Source organism: Thermobia domestica, chromosome 12, assembly GCF_964235325.1.
Source record: "Thermobia domestica chromosome 12, izTheDome1.hap1.1, whole genome shotgun sequence".
NCBI lineage: Eukaryota > Metazoa > Arthropoda > Insecta > Zygentoma > Lepismatidae > Thermobia > Thermobia domestica.
In genome coordinates, this window is record NC_137465.1 from 207,285,105 (window position 1) to 207,304,984 (window position 19,880).

General features: G+C 35.2%; 1 protein-coding gene across 4 annotated transcripts in view; it reads right to left on the minus strand.

Moving 5' to 3' along the window:
- Window positions 1–8,738: 8,738 nt before the first annotated feature.
- The window catches only part of trbd (ubiquitin thioesterase trabid), a 44,862-nt gene continuing 33,720 nt past the window's right edge, over window positions 8,739–19,880 (minus strand). For 3 of the 4 annotated variants that reach the window (XM_081734660.1, XM_081734661.1, XM_081734662.1), the window contains one exon: window positions 10,212–16,527. In XM_081734660.1, coding sequence (XP_081590786.1) covers window positions 16,449–16,527 — 79 coding nt within the window. In that variant the 3' untranslated portion in view covers window positions 10,212–16,448. Of the gene's footprint in view, window positions 9,069–10,211; window positions 16,528–19,880 lie in introns of those variants that run through there. The other variant, XR_014127846.1, reaches the window with a different exon arrangement.

Sequence of the window (19,880 nt, forward strand, 5' to 3'; positions counted from 1 at the left end):
AGCGGTACCAACTTTTGAGTAATTAACGGCCTATCGCTATATGTTGTTCCCGGGGGCCAGTACTAAATAAGTGTATATCTGTTTCAACGATAAATGTATAGAAAATCTCTACACAAGCCTATAATCTGTACACTGAATCATGCAGAAAATATATGCACATGGCCCACAGGTAAAAACTTTTTGTGCATACAATTTATGCACATGGCCAAATAAGGGAAAATAGAAAATATGTAGTTGGTCCCAAGAGGAAAATTCTGATTTTGACCCTTGGCGCTTAAAGTGTTAATATCTTTAACAACGAAAGATCTGGGATTTGCATGTACGCTTACGATTTGACCTGGAGTCCAAGTTTGACCTGTTTGTATCAGACAATTGTCCCCAGGCTTTAATTCTACCAATTGTTTTGATTGTCTATCATAATACCTTTTGTCTTTGTTTTGTTTTTCTCTTAACAATATACCTACATTCTCTTGTACTTTCGGTTTTAATAATACCTTGTGTATAGGCAACCTTGTTTTAAGTGTGAATTTGGGCCGGTGAAAGCTCACTGCCCAATAAGGGAGAACTCCTATACTCAAGTAAAGCTAAATAATACTCTTTTCCTTCCTCGTTACACTTTTTAAGAATTCTTTTTGCTATGCCTACCGCTTTTTCCGCAAGACCATTTGATTTTGGATATCTAGGACTACTGTTAACAATCTGAAAACCCCACTCTTTAGCAAATTGTTTACATTCTTTTGACCCAAACGGAACATTATCACAAACAATAATAGCTGGAATTCCATGCGTCATAAAAATTGTTTTGAGTTTCTATCACTTCACCTGAGGATTTTGAATTTAACGGTAGCAGTTCCAACCATTTAGAATAGTAATCCATTAACACAAGAAATGATTTACCACCATATTCTAAAATATCTAGACCTACCTTCTCAAAAGGTAAACTTGGGATTTCATGCGATTTCAGTGGTTCTTTACAATTTGATACTCTGTATTTTTCACAAATTCGGCATTTCAGAACCATGGTTTCAATATCAGTTGATAATCCAGGCCAATATACTACTTGCCTGGCCCTAGCTTTTGTCTTTTGTACACCAAAATGTCCCTGATGTAACTGATTGAGAATCTCTTTTCTCAACGTTGTAGGAACAATTATCTTATGATTTAAGAAGACAATACCATCCTCTACTACAATTTCATGCCGTAATTTGTGGTAAAACCTGACTGACTCATCGAGCTGTTTTCTATCTTCAGGCCAACCTTCATAATACATTTTCATAATTTTACACAGAACAGGGTCCTTTTTTGTTGCTTCAATTATTAGTTTTTTCTTTGACTCAGTAGCTTGTACATTAGCAGCTAAACTATGTATTACCTCCGTAATAAAATTATCTGACTCCTCCGTTTCATGCAAAAAATCACGAGACAACAAATCAGCAATGTACATTAGTTTACCTGGTACATATTTCAATGAAATATCATACCTTAACAATCTAAGACACATTCTTTGTAACCTACTTGATGGTATATCTGATACATTTTTCTTTACAATAGCCAATAATGGTTTATGATCTGTTTCAATAGTAATTGGTTTGCCATACACGTAGTAATGAAACTTTTTAACCGCGTGCACCATACTCAACAATTCTTTTTCAATTTGAGCATATGATTTCTCTACTTGAGTAAGGCTACGTGAACTAAACGCTATCGGGTGGCCATCTTGCATTAGGCAACAGACTAGCCCTTGGCTTGATGAATCACATTGTATCACTATTTCTTTCTTTGGGTCAAAGGTACGCAAAACCGGAGCAGTTGATACAATCATTTTTAGTTCATTAAATACTTTGGTATGAATAGGTAGCCACTGCCACTCTACATTATTTTTTAACAGTTCCCTTAATGGAGCTGTGATAGTTGAATATTGAGGAATAAACCTACTTAAATACGTAATCATGCCTAACACCCTTTGTAGCTCTTTCTTATTGGATGGAATACTCAACTCTGTGATAGCTATAACGAAATCATTGTTAGGTCTCATAGGCTACCTTGCTTATTAAAAATATACCCTAAGTATCTCACCTCACTCACTTTATACTGAAGTTTTTTGGGATTAAATTTGACATTAAGCTGCCTAGCTCTATCTAGTACTTGCTTCATTATTTTATCATGTTCCTCCTCTGAGTTTGCTGCAATTAACAAATCATCAGAATACATGATAACACCTGGAATGTCACCAAAATAATTCATGTTGAGCTTCTGAAATATTTCCGGGGCAACTGACAAGCCAAATGGTAATCTTAAAAATCTCCAACATCCCAAAGGAGTACTGAACGTACATAATTTGCTTAAGCTCTCATCTAATTCTACATGATAGAACCCATTTTTCCAATCCAGAACACTAAATACATTTTTATTACTTAACCTTGCACTAACTTCCTCTACTGTTGGAAGCAAAGAATAATTTCTTTTCAATGCCTTATTTAGATCCTTCGGATCTAAGCACAGTCTTAGTGAGCCATTTTGTTTCTCTACAATAACTAAATTACTAACCCAGCCACTAGGATTTTCCTCTTTACAAATCCTTTCTTTTTCCAACCTACTTAAAGCATCTTTTAATTTTGGCTGGATTGTCAACGGTACCCTTCTGGGAGGTCTAGTTATAGGTTGTACCTTTTCGTCAACCGTAATATGCAATTTACCAGGATATTTACCAACACCTTGAAATACATTATTGTTGTGCCTTAAAAATTCATCTTTGTTTACAACATCTACGGGGTTTATTGATACACGTTCTATTAACCCTAATTTCACACAACCATCTAGACCTAATAACGGTTTGCATGCATTATTATCCTTAATTAAAAGAAAATCTATGTTCGCTTTTACATTTTTGTGAGTACAACACAGATTTACAATACCCAACGGTTTTATTTTTGTACCACCATAAACTTCCAACACCACATTTGTAGCCTATATTGTGCTTGTGAGTCAATTTGCTTGTAAACCTGTAACGGAAGAATATTAGCTTCCGCTCCCGTATCAAGCTTGAGCTTAACGTTTTGATCTTGAATTTCTATCATTTCAGTCCATTCACGCACTTCCCCCACTTGTGTAACTGAACAAACCTGGGCAGACGATATCACTAACAAATCACAGTCTTCATCTTCCGACTGAATTTGGTTATGTTGTACTCGCTTTATCGCCTTCATTTTGCACCCCACTGCAAAATGGTTGTAGCCCTTGCACTTCCTACACTGCTTACCAAACGCCGGACAACTTGCTTTACTGTGTGACGTGTTACACTTTTTACATAAATACACTAACTGTGAAGTACCGTCACTTCTACGTGCCTTATTTTTATATTTTTCTGTATCCACCTGCTTTTGCTTTTCTACTTCCCTTGCACTTTTTGTCGCCGCTGCAGTTTTCTTTACGGCTCCAATCGAGGCATCATTTTTATGATGTATTAGTTCAGTTTGTTGCTTACACAGTTCCGCTGCTTTCCCTATTTCTATGGCTTTATCCAATGTCAGTTCTCCAGCCCGAAGCATGCGCCCTTGTACTTCTTTATCTCGAACTCCTAATACAATACGATCTCGTATTACGCTATTTGTCTGCTCACCAGTCACATGTCTTCACTAGTTTCTTTAGGTCAGTCACAAAGGAATCAAATGTTTCACCTTCTTCTTGTATGCGGGAATTAAACACATAACGTTCCACCACCACATTTTTGTGCGGAATAACATATTCCTCAAATGCTTTGAGTACTTGATCGTAATTATTACGTTGTTCGTCAGTCAAATTAAACGTATTAAAAAGTTCAACTGCTTCCTCACCTATTCATTGAATAATATAGCAACCTTTACGTCATCTGCCTTAGCACTATGTCCTGCAGCCTTCATGTATATAGTGAAACTTTGCTTAAAACTACGCCACGAAGCTTGGATATTTCCCTCCAATTTTAATTTTTCTGGTATGCGTGCAGATTCCATTTTCGCAATGTTCTGAAAATCACTTACTCGCCACAAAACAGCTATATTATTAATAGGAACTTAATGCCCACCTGTATACTGGCGTATTTTCACGACTGCGCCATGTGTCGTAACCTTTAGTCTTTCTTATTATACTTTAGGTTTCTCTGAATAATATTTAACACGTTAAATGTGTTAAAATATATTTATTACAAAGCTTAACTACCAGTTGCTGACTACCCCTCACTACACACACAGACTACTCTACTTCTTATGACAGGCAATGTTGCCAGTCCTACATTTCATCTCCAACGACAAACTTTGGGAGGTGATTCCTTATATGAAATGAAAGAAAAAAGTTCTGATAAACATAGATCGAAAAACGTCTCCTTTCAGAGTTATGAGCCGCCGAAAATTCGAAAATTCACGTTTCGAAACGCTCTGCCTTAGAAACTACAGGACCAATCCCAAGCGGTTTAAGGAATTACAAAGGAACTAGTATGCACTCTATCTAAATATCCATGTTCTACCGTGGTTCCTTATCGGCGAAACGAACTGTAAAAAGGAAGTTGAGGTATAGAGATACTCCTTTAAGTACTAATGACATGTTCGTTTCGCCGATAACACAGGATGTTAAAACATGGATGTTTAGATAAATCGCATACTAGCATATATATACAGTGAAACCTCTCTAAAGTGGACAGTCGTGGAGAATCAAAAATTGTCCGCCTTAGAGAGGTTTCAACATCTTCTTACGTAAATTAGTACAAAATATTGTGCAATTAGAAAAATATTTTTGCATGAATCATGTATTTACGAATATTACCAAAATATTACTGTACCTGCATTGTCTTGCGCCATCCAATGTTCTATGTTCGAGGCACAATACGGAAATAAGATGTTATAGTTCTCTGCACTTTACTTATCACTACTTACTACGCTTTCGGTGAATTGCTTTAATTTGTCAGTTAATTGCAGTCTAATAATGACTTTTGAGACAATGTGCGTACCCGCGGGCAAAAAACACCAAACTTGTCCTTTGCTTAGTTAGAGATTTCAGCGGACAGTAGAATGACTTATCATCCCAAACGGCGGGCAACTGTCAATCACTTTTGTATCTAAAACAGGTTGGGTGAGAGTAGAATGCAAGCAAAGAACATGGTGATGTTGTTAAACGGAGACCTTTCCTCTTGAGCAGACAGTTGAGGAGGCAAAATGTCACACCCTCATGTGCTTCCTTGCTGACACACGTATGGATCACAAAAAATGCATTATTTTTTACTGTACTTTTCAACTTGTTTCTAGAGAAAGTGTCCGTAATATGGAGTTAATAATACCTATAAAAGACAGGAAAGACTGTCCGTGTCCGTACTAGAGAGTGTCCGCTTTAGAGAGGTTTGCCAATGTGATTTTTCCTATTACAGTGTTTGGGGAGGTGTCCGCTTTATAGAGGTGTCCGTTAGTAGAGGTTTCACTGTATATATAGATAGATAGATATAGATGTAATATATACTCAGGAACAGGTTCTTTCTTTGATATTATTCTTCTATTACATCCAGTAGTTGTAGATTTTGCCGACTACTTCGAAGTTTTGAGTATTGTATTCGGATGATTTGGAAGTCTTCCATAGTTTCAACTGTGAAACAACACTCACTTGTCTTAATTTCATCTAGAAGTTACCAGAATCCTTCAGCGTAACGAGAGGTTCATGAAGGGAATGATATAACACTCAAACCATATTTATCATTGGAGTATATGGCGTAAGAGTTGCATATCTTTATAAAAAGGATGAATGTTCTTCACTGTTCCTACAATCATTCCATCAACTTATAATTTTGATGTTATGATTCATGTATCAATAAACAAGGTTCGAGAACTACGACGAGGATAAAGTAGAGTTGCCCGCCAGAATCGTGAAGTGTATCTCTAGTCTCGAAAATTAGAAGAAAATTATTTTTCTAATCTCATCTCGAATTTACAAGATACCATCTTGGGGGCAACACTAGTCTAATACTATATATTCTAACAATAAATTATACTTATTTAGCCATGAGGAAAGACGTGGAATTAAAGCAACTCTAGGAAAAACTCTAGGTGCTAGTGAAAAAATGTGAAATAAAAAAATCCTGTAGCATTTGACTCAATATAAATTAGAAATGAACATCTGCGTGGATTCATGCTATTGTGTTTTTGTCATAATCATGAAGGTTTATTTTTTGGGCTGCACAATTCCAATTGCTTGTTTCTTGAAGTCATTACAGATTCAGTAGTTAATATAGAAAATCATATGTGCTCATTTAAAAACCTACTTAGGCAGTCTGTATGACAAATGTAATACTTAAATAATAATGATGATTATTATTATCCCTTGCTAATCACTTTTATATACATATATTAGCAAGTTTGCAATCGTGTTCTCGTATACAAAATTCTTAGGTATTATGTTTTAATATAGTCCTTTAAAAAAAAGCTAGAAATAACACAAAAAGGAAAATGTGGCAACTCAGATCTGTCACCCTCACCCACTTTCTTTCGACCAGCCATAAATAAGCCCCCATACTGAGTTTGGTGACATCCTTCACCACCCGCAGTGTGTCGGCATCGGACAACAAGTGTATACGAGGATAGCGACGTACTATAATGTGGGTGCAGGCTAGGATGGAACAACACACCCTAACATTGTTGCCAGAACGCTATACACTATTGAGTCGTAAGACTTCAAAAACAATCCCTAAGTTTTACTTAATAATAATAATAATAATAATAATATAAAAATGATAGCAAGTAACTTACGAGAGACTTAAGAAGTCCCTCAAGTATATCCAAACAGGAAACAATAAATATACAAAATATAAAGGATTATTGTAGGAAATCTGAAAATCGAACTGCACCCACTGTGGCGCCGCCTATGCTCATTACTCCCAAACCGTAAATGGCACACAATTCCCGATAGATGTCAGGCGTTCAAAAAACATATGACATATCTCTCACTTCACATTTGGTGGGAGTTTATATTCGACAGCCATTTCACCTTACTACTACTCCCACCTCCCACGTACGCAACTCCACTCATATGATTTTATCTGTTGCAAGCATAGAATATTACAGCATGCTCCACTTCATCAGTTTTGCTAACCCCACGTAAGAAAGTCAGCCCTCTTTTTTTAACATGCGCCTCGTAAGGATATATCTTAATATTTGGCCACAATGTCTTGCTCAAGGAGGGGTTTAAACCTCGAAGGTTCTCCCTGTTGTGTACATTACTGCTTTCTGTGAAAAGCACATAATCAAGGAAGACATGTATGAGGGAAACGAAATGCCTACCATACTCTCATTAAAAAGATTATACAGGAATGATTTCAATTTCAGAACTGTGGCTGTGGTAAAACACTCATCTCTGGTGAGTGGCGTCCCTGATTGGGACGGACCCCGCCAATTGTTTTCTAAGCTTTTCTGTTCCGATATACAACTGAAAGTGCTCTGGAGTTCGCATGTGGAGTATTAACATCATCATGATTCTTTCTTTCTTCTCATTGTGAAACTACGACAGGCTTCCAAGAAGTGAATAACTTTTACAGCAGAAAGTAAAAGAAGAAGAATAATAAACAATGCTTTTAGAATATGCACAACAAAGGAGAAACTCTTTTTTTTTTTTTTTTTTTTTTGGTGCAGAAATAATTTTATAATACTCAATCCTATTGGGCGCGTCTGATTGTAGTGGATTACAGTGAACTGATGCATTTGAAGTCCTATTTCATTTTACTCCCCCCCCGAAACAACATGTTCATATGTTATCATTTTCGCAGTACTGTTTTCACTTCCGTATATATTGAAAGTGGGAGAAATCTTCTGAAATCATCACTGCCTGTAATGTAATCCAAAGATTAACCCATTAAATACTTTATGAAACTGTTTAAAGCTGCGCAAGACACTAATACAATGTACAGTGAAACTTGTTTACTTGTTTACAATGTCCAGAACTTGCATCAGGAGGAAATCTGTCTAGAACGAAAACTTTTCGAAGTCCCGGCAGCTCTTATGGTAATTTCTTTATAAATGCTTTGTATAAAACGGAATCTTCTATAACGCGGAAACGGAAAGCAAATATAGTCCCTGATATCTTTCAAGACTTGCATAGAAAGGAATATCTTTTTCGAAAATCCACACACACAAGCAATGCTTTTCGTATGCGTGCCTTGTTCGGAGGTGAAGCTGTCAATATGGAAGTCACTTGACAACAAAAATGGTCTCTCCTCCACTCCTTCTTGCCTTCAAATTATGCATCACAGAATACCGCCACCACCACAAACTTGGCTCTCTCACTTTTTCATTGTACTCTTTATTCCATTATCGGGAAACCTTGGGGCAGCCTTTAGGCTATTTCAATTGTACTGTACTCTTTTTCTCTGTCTGCAGTTGCTCTTAATCCTCCGCTTTGCTCTGGATACACGTATGTAATCCCTGCACTTAAGATGTGCTGGAATCCACAGCTCTTTGTATCGAGAGCTTTGAATCTTTCTTATACAAATGTTTTCCTCTATTTATTTTCAAATTTGTATAAGACGGAAATCTGTCCAAAACGGAAATAAAATTCGGATCCGTCGATTTCAGTTTTATACAAATTTCACTATGTTTTAAAATAAATCATTCTCTCTTGTAAGGATAATTCCTTATAGTGCCTAGAATTTAGTGCACTGAATGACGAAACAAATCAGCTGAAAGGAAAATAAAAATATGGTTAAAAAAAAGGTTAAAAAAAAGCCATACGTATTGGTTAACACATAACACTTTAATATGACACTAACAATATTTATTTTCTCCAACAGTTCTATAAACAAATAATTTAATTCTTCAATAACATCCCACTATCTTACAGAGCTCAAGAAATTCGTCAACAGACCTTCAAGTAAACTCCTTTTATAAAACACATCATCTATGTACTATGTAATCGTTACTCTCTTGTTTTCTTTAGGTTAAGTCTCTTCTATGAAGCCGCAACAGATAAGATTCATTTCTCACACTACATTATCTGGGAAAGGGACCACGGGACTCAAAAGGCAGGAAGGAAGGAACTAAGGCGCGGAATTTCTATGTTGAGAACTAAAAAGAAAGTTTTAAAAAATAGTTAACCTTGTGACTGGTTATTTTTCTTATTATGCTTAAATCTATCAGCTGGACATACAGCTTATTAATGAAATTACCACATAGAAAAAAAAATAATAAACACTACATATTATTTTCTTTTTTTTTTATGTTTTCTTACGTTTCTGAATACGTCTGTATTTTTTCTTCACTTCTTTTTTTTTAATAAATAAATGATAAAAAAACTTTATCTTGCTTAAAAATAAAGCATGAAATGTGCAAAAGATTAGTTAATTGTTGATGATGGTGCATCGTCATAAAAACAGAATAAGAAGTAATGCTTCTTAATTAACATTTTTTTTTTCTGAAGATTTTTGCCTAAAATAAGCATTTTCGAAAGTCACACAATATTCATTCAGCACATTAATTATACTTTTTTTTTTCCATTTCGTAAACATCAAAGAAAACAAGATTGAAAATATAGATATTTATAATATATATATATTTATAATTTGTTCAAGCATAGATTGTAATTAATTCTCTCTCACCACATACACACAACACACATATTTGTAGTCATTTTCATTCATTTTACACTCATTTTGCATCCTGTATTTACACACCCAAACACACAGATTCTGACATTCATACACATATACATCATATTTCTACTGTTCTCACATACACACACACAGTAGTGCATTTGCACAAATTCACATGCACACACGACAGTATATTATGCTCGTATGTTTTTTTTTAAAAATAATCACAGCTACGAAAAAAAATACCCTACCGTATTTTGGTTCAGTACAAAATAATAATAATTTTATCTTCTGTAAATGAATTGAACTTAAAAAGTTTCTTATTTCAACTACAGGAGAGTATCATTTCAACAGAATCGGAAAGTAGTAGAAACAAGAGGTGAGCAAAGACACAGTGACTAGTTAACGTAATTAACAGAGGGAGAGAAAAGTTACAAATAAATATATATAAACTGAAATATCAAGGCATAAAGATAGAACAAAAAACTATTAAGGACGGACAGGTGGTTGGAACAAAATATGCTTCACAGACTTTTATACATATACACATAAGTATACATACATGGTCAGAGGACAAGAATTCCAATGATCGGAAATAAGAGGTAAAATAAAATTTAACTTTATATGTTTTTTTTTTTGTACAATCACGGTCAAAAGTTTTATAAATTGAATTTCGAAATGTAAACCCAACAAAAATTTGGCCATATTTGTACAACAAGAACATAACGCACATAAAATAAACTGTTGCATCATTTGCATTTTTCACATACCCAGGATAGAAAAAGAAACAATGTCGCTATCTTTACAGAGATAGGCTTTTTTTTTTTTTTTTTTTAATCTGAAGAATTATTGCCAAAACACTCAGTACGAAATGTGCCACATTCGTTAGGTTCATGGGGGAAGACTCAGAGGAGTCAAAATCCCTTCCACCCCCAATATGAATAAAGAACTTTTTAATTGTAGTTATTAAAACGAATATTAGATTTCTGTAAATTCACTTTTAGTAAACTTAAGTTTTACTTTCCAAACAGGATCTTGGACCTGTGGCTGGTTTTACCTGATCGATCATAGACAGTAATAAAATTCTCGGGAAGAAGATAGAATTACGAGGCTCGCCTCCAGTTTTCCGCTATTACGAAAATTTTACATAACAATTATGCTAGGATTACATATTTACAACTTCTTGAAGACTTGTTTCACCGAAAACATTCATAAAACAGAATGGGTATGGTATTATTACTATTATTATTTAATCTTTGTAAACACGTCAGTTTGAGAACAATTAAGCAGAAACCTATTTTGTATTATGTGGTCTGTTTCTTTCTTCCAACAAAATAAAATATGGTGTTTCCGCATAATTACTAACAGATGCTATATTCCTATAAAAACTAAACCTATTTTCCCCACGAATTCATTTTACTCTATATTTTAACTTACACGGGGGCTTGAACGCGAGTTTATTTTCTGCTAACTTGAAAAAACTAATGTGGCAATCTGTGCTGTTTTCTTGTCCTGTAAAAGAGAAAAGGCTTCAAGTTAGATACTTGCACGGGCCGGGCTTGGGCGGGCTGACTCTGTTATTTCTTTGGGCCGGGCCGACACTGATTTCTCTTCAGGTCGGGCCGGGCTGGGGCCGATTAATTGCAATTCTTTAATAATTATTGACTTTCGTTAAACGATGATTTGAATAAAGCCAAACGTTGAAGAAGTGTGCCCGTGAAAAATGTTACAAAGAATGCAATAGCTATTTACAGTTTGTGTTGCTCAGCGGTTCCACTTTCACTATAAAGGATTGCAGGCATTGCGCTGTAAATTGAGCTCTGACCTTGATCTTCACTGAACCCAAAATATGACAAGAAGGGGTGGGAAAGTTTTGCTTGTCGCTAAACAATATTGCCATCGTCACTTTATGGTAAAATCAATTAAGTTAGATTTTTGTTAGAGGAAATGGAGTTTTTGTTCTCTCGATGACAGGCAAAGTGCTAGGAGGCAATGGTACCATTCGGGAGGCAAGCATCAGGTTGTCAACCCGAGTTTAGAAAATGTTTCTGAGGATTAGGTAAAGTTTAATACTAAATTTTGAGAAAGATTGGGGCTCGAGCTAATTTTTTTAAAAAATTTATCGGGCCGGGGTCGGGCCAAAACTTTTAAAATTTATCGGGCCCGGGCCGGGCTTGGACCAAGATTTTTTTAAAAAAAACTTATCGGGCCGGGCCGGGCTCAGGCCGAAAATCTCCAAAACTTATAGGGCCCGGACTGGGCCGGGCTAGGTACATTCGGGCTGGATTGGTCTCGGGCCGAAATATTCGGCCCGTGCAGGTCTCTACTTCAAGTATCACGAAAATGACACTACATTTTTGACACTCAAAGGCTGATATTGCTTCAAATCATCATCTTACAAAATTAAGATTGTTCTGTTCTTGTTTTAGTAACTTGGGCACTTGAAAATTCACTAAAAATTTCACTCTGAATGATTCTTTGTAACGGCCTCTATCCACCGTCGTGAGGCAAGTTTGGGAGTCACGTGAATGAAAGACGTGACAGCCACTGTGTCTAGAAAGTCCCTGATACGCTGGTTAGTGATAGGGCGACGCAGCGTGCTGAACATACCCGTCTATAGGCTGAATGTACTGTAGTTCATCCGGTCGCTGACAGATAGCGTTGGAGCGGCTCAGGCCCTCAAGATGGGCTGTTACGCCATTTCTTTCTTTTTTTAATTCTTTGTAATTTGTAATTGTTTCAATATTTTCTTGGATTTTCTTTTCAAAAACTATCAACGAGCAAAATGAAGATTACGAATGGGTACGACATTTAGTCTGTTCGCTCATTGACAGTTTCTGAAAACGAAAATTCAACAAAATATTATTCTCAATAAATTACAAGAAAGAATTTATACATAATTAAAACAGACAAAATTGAAACAATTACAAAAATTACATATTTTAAGTTTTACGTCCCATGGTTAAGCCAGCTAGGCTAAAAGGAGGCGGTGAAGATGAAAAATTAATGAAATGGTGGAATGAATAGTGGAAGAACGGGAGAACTCCGAGAAAACCCACACACACGGTGTTTGAAACAATTACAAGTTACAAAGAATCACTCAGAGTGATTTTCTAGTGAGAAGTGCCCCACTTATTAAAACAAGAACAAAACTGTCCGATGGCACTATCGTAATTTTCTTAAATGATGAATTGACACGTATCAGCAGCCTTTAAGTGTTAAAAATATAATATAAAAGTATCTTCTTCGCAATACTTGCAGCCTTTTCTCTTTTACCGAACAAAAAAATAGTACAGAATGTCACATTAGTGTTTTCCAGCTAGCAGAAAATAAGCTTGCGTCCAAGACCCCACCATGAAAATTGAAATATAGAGAAAAATAAACTCATTAAAAAAAAGAAGAAGTACCGGGTACTAAAATAGGTTTAGTTTTTATTATGTTCCTGCATTGGTGTGCTTGGCAATCCTTCGCCAAGAAAAGCTTTTCACAAATACAGAAAGTCGAATTCGGTTTTAATCTTTCAAGACGGTAATACTTCCTTTCAATGACCTGATAACACATTATTATTATTATTATTATTATTATTATTATTTTGGTAGATATGAAATGATTTTTAAGAACTTTAATAAAACACATAAACTCGTGCTTATATTTTTTGCTCGTATCACTCTTACGCTTAGAAACTATTTACTATATTTATTATTATTATTATTATTATTATTATTATTATTATTATTATTATTATTATTATTATTATTATTATTTCAAGTTTAACGTTGCAAATCTATGCACCGACGCTGAGACGGTGATGATGAGAACGATGATAATGGTGGAAAGTAGGAGGAAACGAGAGGATCCTGAGACAACCCACGCACACGGTATTTGTCCACTACAAAACCCAGCTTTCGGGCTTGGATCGAAACAGAAACTCCACGCACAAGGGGTGGGCGCTCTACCAATTAGCCACCACGGTACCGTATCTACTATCATCTTCATACACAGTCGCTATTCAACAAGGGAAGAAATCAATTTCCCTTGGGGATAAAGGAAATTGTCAGCATGGAGAAGGAACATGGAAAGAAGTCATTCTGTCTGTTGTTTTAAAATTGATTATACGAGGGCAGTGCAATATAAGTGACTGCTCCTGTTCATTTTGGTTTCGAAAGGCGAGGGATAAGTACATGCAATTCAATCACTATTAAAAAAGGTTTTTTTGTCCTTATTTGTTATTTATGAACGTTCTTTTCTTGCTCTTTCTAATTTTTTTTACAATCGCAGTTGCCAACTCACAAATTTTTACACTACATCTGATGGTTCATTTTATGGTTAGTACAAAACAGCGAATTCTTCTCGAAATCGTCTGAAATACATTAATATTTCTGTGAAAGTAGTAGTAATAACTTCAATCCTCTATTCAACTGTATAGTTTTATTTTTTCTTTAACGTCCCACGATTATGCTCCAAGAATAAGGGAGATGGTGATAATGAACGAAATGGTGGAATGAAGAAGTCGAGAACTCGAAAGCCAACACACACGGAATTTGTCCACCACATTTTCGCTCTAGGTTCTGTTCACATATATGTGGGATATGTGAGAAGTAGTGGTATGCACTAAGACACATTTTTAGATGTTTGAAAAAAAAATCTTCGTTAACCTGTTCAAAAAGTGAGTAGAACAAGAACAGGTATCAGCTTTAACGAAAATCACAATGGTCCCAGTAAAAACCCTGAACTTCGTGGAAAAAATGGAAGCTGGTTTTGGAATAACTGAAACATCGGTTTATCTAGTCGACGAAACATTACTTTAACGGATACATTTTTGAGACTTTATCCACTTTAATCTATATTTAACCTAGACACAACTACCTATACTTCTATATCTTCCAGTCGAAATTATTAGCAGCAAACTGGAAAAGTAAATATCTGAGGTAATTAGTATAATATGTTCAAAAGAGTAGAATCTACATTTTTAGAATTTACTTTAGATCCAAAAGCGGTAGTTTTCTATTCTAACTTTCGCTAGTGATTTTATTTTAATAAATTTTCTTTAAAATGAAGTACTATCTGCTACTGGGAAATAGTAACTCCTATTTGTGATTGTCATTATTGAGAAACACTTCGCATAATCTAAAGGTGTCACAACTGAATTTCTGAAATGTTACTCAACCATCTTCTGAAACAGTAACACTAAAAAGCTTAAAGCAAAACGGTATATTATTAATAAATTTAAATATTCTGATAACTGTGAAAAAGTGGAGGCGGATTTTGAATGAAACCTCTTAACGCTGAACAATTTCATCTCCATTCTGACTGCTCTGGCAACACTTCTCCGTTAAGCAGAATAATTCACAAACAGTTCATTTACCCCATATTCTTCATTCTTTTTAACATATTGACTGCCACACTAGAAAAAGTATTTTCCTAGAGGCCTCGGTGTTTTATTATGGAATTGAAATAACAACTTCGAGAACAAAACGACTTTTCTACTTCAACGGGGGAAAAAAAAATAATGAAAAAGTTATTTTTATTGTATGTCCGAGATATCCAATTGCAAAGTTTTGCCCAGGGAACCATCCATAAAATGACAAATGTTATGGCATGGAAGGTGAGCCGCCTGCACACCACACGGCTCCTAAAAGTTCTGAGCTTAAAATCAACAAGTTAAATTCAACTCATACGACAATTAATGTGTTAATAACCATTTAACCTATCAGAAAAAAATGCTACAGTTTATTTCTGTATGTGCTTTATGAATAATCTCGAACAGAATTAATATCAAAAATTAATTTTATTTTACTTTTTATGTATATATATATATATATATATATATATATATATATATATATATATATATATATATATATATATATATATACACATATGTGTGTGTGCGCGCGCCAGTGATGTGTCACTGAGAAGCAATTGTTTTGTTGTTAAATGATTTTATACTGGCAGAAAGAACCATGAAATATAAAGTACTACGCACATTGGTAGTGCTATGCCACGTAAGTTAAACACAACCATTTTCGTATTACCCTTACAAAAATAACAACAAAGGAAAACTGAAATCTCCAGAGTAATAAAAGCCCTTATTTTGACAAAAACAACTGGACTCTTACAAAGCGTAACTACTTGCACACTAATAAGCTGAGTTTCGTTATATCTTTTTCCCTACTTTTTATCCTCAAAGCCTGCTTTATTGTTTTTATCTATTTAAAAACAAGAAGAAAGCATCCTATCATTACATAGCAACAATTTACATACCTAGTCTTACAAAGAGATTCTTTATCTTTACTTTATTTCATTGCATAATTAATTAAATTTTTCTCTATGTTTGGGAAGAAAAGAAAAAAGTACTTCACTTTGGGCTGAAAACAGGCTTTTTACTGTTAAAAAGTGAAATCATATTTGTTTTGCTGGTGATTATCAATATATATATTCTTGGTAAATACATAAAACTCCGCTGGTTCACTGACGCGATAACAATAGAAATTCTTTGTGTTTTGTACTTCACAAGCATATCAGGTATTCTTTTACTTTTTTTTTTTTTTACATACAGTGTGTATACATAACGCGAATTTGTCCGTTACCATTTAACCACTCAAATAATTATTCTTCTATTATCCTATGGTCAAGGAAAAATTATTATAGTGAAATCTCTGAATTCTACTAAAAAAAGACAACTTTTTTTTTTCTTTCAATTAATACATTCTATGAGGTTCATTTCGTAGAAATGAGGAAGAGAAGATCCTTACACATTTAATACTTGACATATTCACCGAGCCTACGATGTCTCACTACATAAAATAAGGTGTTTGTTCTTCTAAGACAGCTGCTACTATGCAGCTAATAGGCATCACTCATCCTCCGAATCCCCTTCACTTGAATAGTCTTGTAGAGGTGCTGGTCTTGTGAATGGAGCTATTGCCATCTGCCTGTAGAAAAGAATTTTTAAAAAGTCAGTATCTCAAAAACAGTGTTCCTTAATACACCAATGAAGAATTTGAAAATTTTCACTGTTGTCTCTAATCTAATAACGATATTATCCCAAAATTCCATTTTTAAAAATTTTCAGAAATATTAAAAAGACATCCTAGACTTTTTGAAACATCTAAAAAACCTTGGGGGGAGGTATGGAAAATTGACCTATTAACATTCTCCTCCTACAACATGGTAGTGAAACCGATATTTTCTCCGAAATCCGGTGTTGCCAAGAAATTCAAGCTAGCTGTCAATTCTCGACCAGAGGAGTGCGCATTCCTCTGTCACTCAAGAAATGTTTTGAAAAAAAAAAAAAAAAAAAAAAGTAGCGTGGAAACTCCGAATGGTTTGTGTTGTTTTGTTATTTGACACTTTGAGTGGAAAAATCTTCCTTCTTCCTTTGGAGAGGAACAAAATTCGAACTGGACGGCAGCTCTCGGCAAAAATAGGGGGTGAGCAAAAGCTGATCTTCTTCGTCATATGAATATGGAATGGAATGTCTCGAATGTTGTGGCGAAACAAAAAGTAGTCTGAAAACTCCGAGTGCTTGATGTTGCTTTGTTATTTGACACTTTTAACTTGCTTTCAGCAGAATATTTCTTTTTCCATTGAGAAGGAATGATCTATATATGCAGCCAAATTGGTCAGTGTTTGTTTATTTCCCCCTTCTCTATATAGAAAGAAAGAACCCAATGTGTAAGCCATTAATCACAGTGTGATGGGGACCAAACCTATGGCAACGTCGTTGAACATAGTTAAGTTACAATGTCACTAGTAAGAGGATATGATTGTTCGGACAATTCCGATTACCACCCACTAAGGTTTTTAAGATCCTGCCAGTTCTATACCGTCCATCCCTATATTAAGTTATAAAAGTAGTATTCAATCTGGGATACATAATGACTTCTTTGAGGGTATGTAAAATTAATTTTAACTGGTTAATTTTACATACCAGTAGAGAATGCTCTAAGAGCATTGCCAGAACAAACTTAAAAACATTTTTTTAATTTAACTTCTACAGGCTTTATACCAATTGTTCTATGTACTTTATTATTATACTCACTAAACAATTCTTGTAATATATATCTATCCATTTATAATTTCCTTGAGTACTAAATTTTTTCCACAGGTTTTGTTTAAGAATTGTGTTAAAAACGTTCTACGATATATTGTTTTATGAAGACACGTGCTCAAAATATATGGCTCGAAATTTCATTAATTCGCAAAATATCATCTCTCTATGACTTACGCTTTCCGAGATATGGCTCCTTAAATCTCCCGAAGCACGAACGTTTTTGGCCAATATCTAAGGAGCGATAGCTAGTTGGCCAGTGGCCACCGGTTGCTATTTGGTACAAAAATGTTTACCATCCTGTTAGGTATTGAACAACACCAATATCTTCTCTTTATGAGTTACAGTTCCCGAGATATGTCTCCTTAAATCTCCCAAAATCGGAACTTTTTGGGCCAATATCTCGGGAACGGTAAGAGTGACACGAAAAATGCCATCACTTGTTTGAGATAGTTCTTGATGCTCTATCGAATGGAGGGTTCAAAATTAAAAAATTCGCAAATAACAGAAACACACACATACATAGAGAATTCGGTAAGTTCGTTGAAAATAACATCGTTCTAAATTTATAGCATGATTCTTCTATTTATAGAGAAATTGGGTTTTTAATTAGTACTAATACATTTTGTAATTTATTTTTGATATAATTGCTTATAACTTGAATTAAGGATACTCTAAATCTTGGGGTCAGAGGCGGGCTTAAAATTTGCGGGGATTAAAGCAAGAGAACTTGTGGGGCCCATCGCCGGATGCATAACGTAATATTAAAAGTAAAAATGTCGACGACAAAAGATCACTGGTCAAAGTATCGACAAGAAAACATGGATCAGTATAATGGGTTGGTGTGACTGTTCAGTTGATAGACAGTGAATGTACAATAATAAGCACCAGTCACCAGTAGAAAGATTCGCTTTAAACGTTAATGCTTCACAAGATGGTGCTTCTCTCCAGTGGAACCGGGGATATTCAGGTTCAGTGAAGAATGCTTACCTCTGGTGCGTGGGGTCATTGGTTCAATTCCCGGCCAAGTAACTCTGATGGACAACATCGTGTGTGTAGGTTTTCACACAGTATTCCAGTTTCTTTTCACATTTCATTTTACCAATTCCTCCATCATCATTCACTTGCCATAAATCATCCGTCTCCCTTACTCTAGCGGGCATAATTGTGGGACGTTAAACTGAAAGATTTCCAGTGAAACATACGAGCTTCAGTAGTCATTTCGAGGAATTCAGGCACATCTCGAAATTGTAACAATTATTATTATTATTATTAGTTTTTATGCAAGTGTATTATAACTGCCATACAAGTTTTACTTTCCTTACTCGCCATATCCATCTGCTCTGTATGCTTTTACCAAAGCAAACACATTTATATTTGTAGGCAGATACTGCTATTCAGCAATATTTTATAAATGAAGGGTAAGGGGAAAAAACAAGGAATGTCCATGTGTGTGCTTTATTGGGTGCCTTGTCCTATTTGTTGGTGACTCTTAGTACTATTTGACAGTATATGCCATGCATGCCTAAATGTCGAAATTTCCATGTAAAACGGGGCAAAAGATTTGACTACCCTATTCTTTATTACCCGGTTTACAATATAAAAACGCTGTTTTCTCGAAAATCCAGTCTTGTGACATTCCTCCTTTTTTCCCTTTAACTTTCAAATGTAAATGAAGGGTAAGGGGAAAATACAAGGAATGTCCATGTGTGTGCTTTTTCGAGTGCTTTGTCCTATCCGTTGGTGACTGTTGGTACTATTTGACTGTATATGCCATGCATGCGTAGATGTAGAAATATCCATGTAAAAAGGGGCAAAAAATTTGACTAACACTATTCTTTGTACGCTGTTTTCAATATTAAAACGCCGTTTTCTCGAAAATGCAATTTTGTGACATTCCTTCTTTTTTTTCCCTTACCCTTCAAATGTTCACACACCTATTTATATATGATTTTGAAATCTGGGGAAGAGAAGACGTTTAAAAATGATATATCTCGAGGTCCCCTTCTTTCTCTGTTGTCTTGCGGTTTACACGGGAAGTTGAAGTTTCAGTCTCATAAATTGTGATGTACGAGTGCGAATCAATACTCATCTAAGATGTGAAATTTGAAAGAGAAATATTTTGAAGTTCACTCTGTAGTCGGCACTTGTTCGATCAGGTGTGGCTTTAGCGACAGAAACATGAACTACTGAGCAAAGTCGTGGCGCCTATGTTACAGTCATCTACTATTTAAG